The 1,680-nt window shown below is 51.7% G+C and overlaps 1 protein-coding gene across 1 annotated transcript, besides 2 other annotated features; it reads left to right on the top strand.

Moving 5' to 3' along the window:
- Position 1: 1 nt before the first annotated feature.
- Positions 2-21: a microsatellite.
- Positions 22-88: 67 nt separating this feature from the next.
- Positions 89-128: a microsatellite.
- Positions 129-506: 378 nt separating this feature from the next.
- Tco025E_06187 (DNA-directed RNA polymerase) lies at positions 507-1,466 on the top strand (the record flags this gene model as incomplete). Its single annotated transcript, XM_029373075.1, has 1 exon — positions 507-1,466. The coding sequence occupies one exon, from the start codon at positions 507-509 to the stop codon at positions 1,464-1,466; it is 960 nt and encodes a 319-aa protein (XP_029226955.1).
- Positions 1,467-1,680: the final 214 nt, after the last annotated feature.

Here is a 1,680-nt window from a genome sequence, read left to right as displayed (position 1 = left end):
GATATATATATATATATAGATGGGAGGGCGGGGGAGAGAAGGAGTGGGGAATTTGCCTGGGTACTTTGGCTTAGGATCCTTCGAAACGAAAAAAAAAGAAAAATAAAAAAAAATTGAAGAAAAAAAAATGTTTACCAAGTGGGTCTGCGTGCCCCCTTTTTTCTGCCGATTCTCTTTGTGGTTCCATGTTACCCCACTGTCCCCATATTGTGCTGTAATGTATGTGTGTGTTAGTAACGCGTACACGTTAAAACCCCCGGGCGGAGCGTGGCGCTCGTGCGATAGAACACATAAATGCGTATATTCTTATCTATCTATATGACACCAAACTCTCTTATTTGCCCCATTGTTGTTTCGCTGGAAGGTTTTACTGTTTGTGGTCTGCCCTTCTCTTTTACTTCCCCCTGCTTTCGCTGCTCTGCGGCACCATCGGGGCTCGAGAGAGGCACCCAACTTCTTACTTCCAAATTTGCCCTTTAGCCAGGTTGGAAGGTGGGACAGCGGAGATGCCTCCTAAGCTCCCAAATTTGAAGTACAAACCAAAGCGTGTTGTTCGTCCCAAGGATGAGGGAAATGCGCCTCAAACCGCGGAAGGTGTGGAGGACATGAGCCTTCTCCAGTTGGAGCGTCTGCGTCTCCAGCAGGAAGCCGTTCTCCAGCAGCAGCAGCAGCAACAACAACAACAGCAACAGACATTTAGAGCAGGTGCACCAGCGCCGCTTTCTTCGCGGGGTGACGCTGCCGCATCGGGCGTTTCCGGTGAGAATGTGCCCGCCCGCAGGCAGCCTCGTTTGCAGTCTGCCCAGATAGCCGCTAACCGCGCAGCTGCTTATTTTGCCCCCGAGGCTGAGAGGTTTCCCGAGAATACCATGTCGAAGATCCTTGAGATGAAGGCCGATACTCCAGGTGTGACTGTTTATCACCCAACACCATTGGACTGCACACTCCCTGCCCGTTTGCAGTCGTGTGATGGGGAGGGTCCTGTGGAAGGAGACGATCAACGCATAGAAGCGGCGACGCAGGACGACGGCGTCGCCTTCCTTAAGGAATACGAGGAGGAGTTGCGTCGATCGAGGCTGGCCAATATGCGGTTTGAGCGTGAGGTGCTTCACGCTTCTGCCAATAAAATTGATATGGAAACTCCTGTGGGGCGTTCGGATGAAGGTGAGTTGGTGTGGTTTCAGCTTCCTCGCTTTCAGGCCGATCCCCCGTTTGCACTAACGCAGCTGCCCTCTGGCAAGGTCGGGGAGGTGAAGGTGTATAAAAGCGGACGCATGACAATGGAAATTTGTGGTGTGTACTACGACCTAGCCGTTGAAGGTTACACCGCTGGGGGTGATGGGGCCTGTAATGTTGTGGCCGCCGTGGCGCCTTCTCAGCAGCCGGACGAGAAGGCGAGTTGCTACCAGTTGGGGCTTTTGGAAAAGAAGATTGTTTGCACGCCAAGTATCACTGTGGACAGCTGAGGGAAGGAAATAGAAAGTAAGGAGTATCAAAGCGTGTTACGTTCCCCCCGACACGGTGTGCAAATGCCCTGTCTGTCTCGGAGCGCCGCTGTTTTTTAAAGAATGCTCGTCTGCGTGCAGAATATTCGGTTTCTATTTTTTCTCTTTTTTTCTCCTCCTTAATGTCCCAAAACGGCAACCAGACGACACAAGTCAGAGGGAGAGAGAGAGAGGA

The sequence above is a fragment of the Trypanosoma conorhini genome, assembly GCF_003719485.1.
Source record: "Trypanosoma conorhini strain 025E chromosome Unknown Tco_14.4_contig_00402, whole genome shotgun sequence".
Taxonomy (NCBI): Eukaryota; Euglenozoa; class Kinetoplastea; order Trypanosomatida; family Trypanosomatidae; genus Trypanosoma; species Trypanosoma conorhini.
This window is presented reverse-complemented; position numbering and strand designations above follow the sequence as displayed.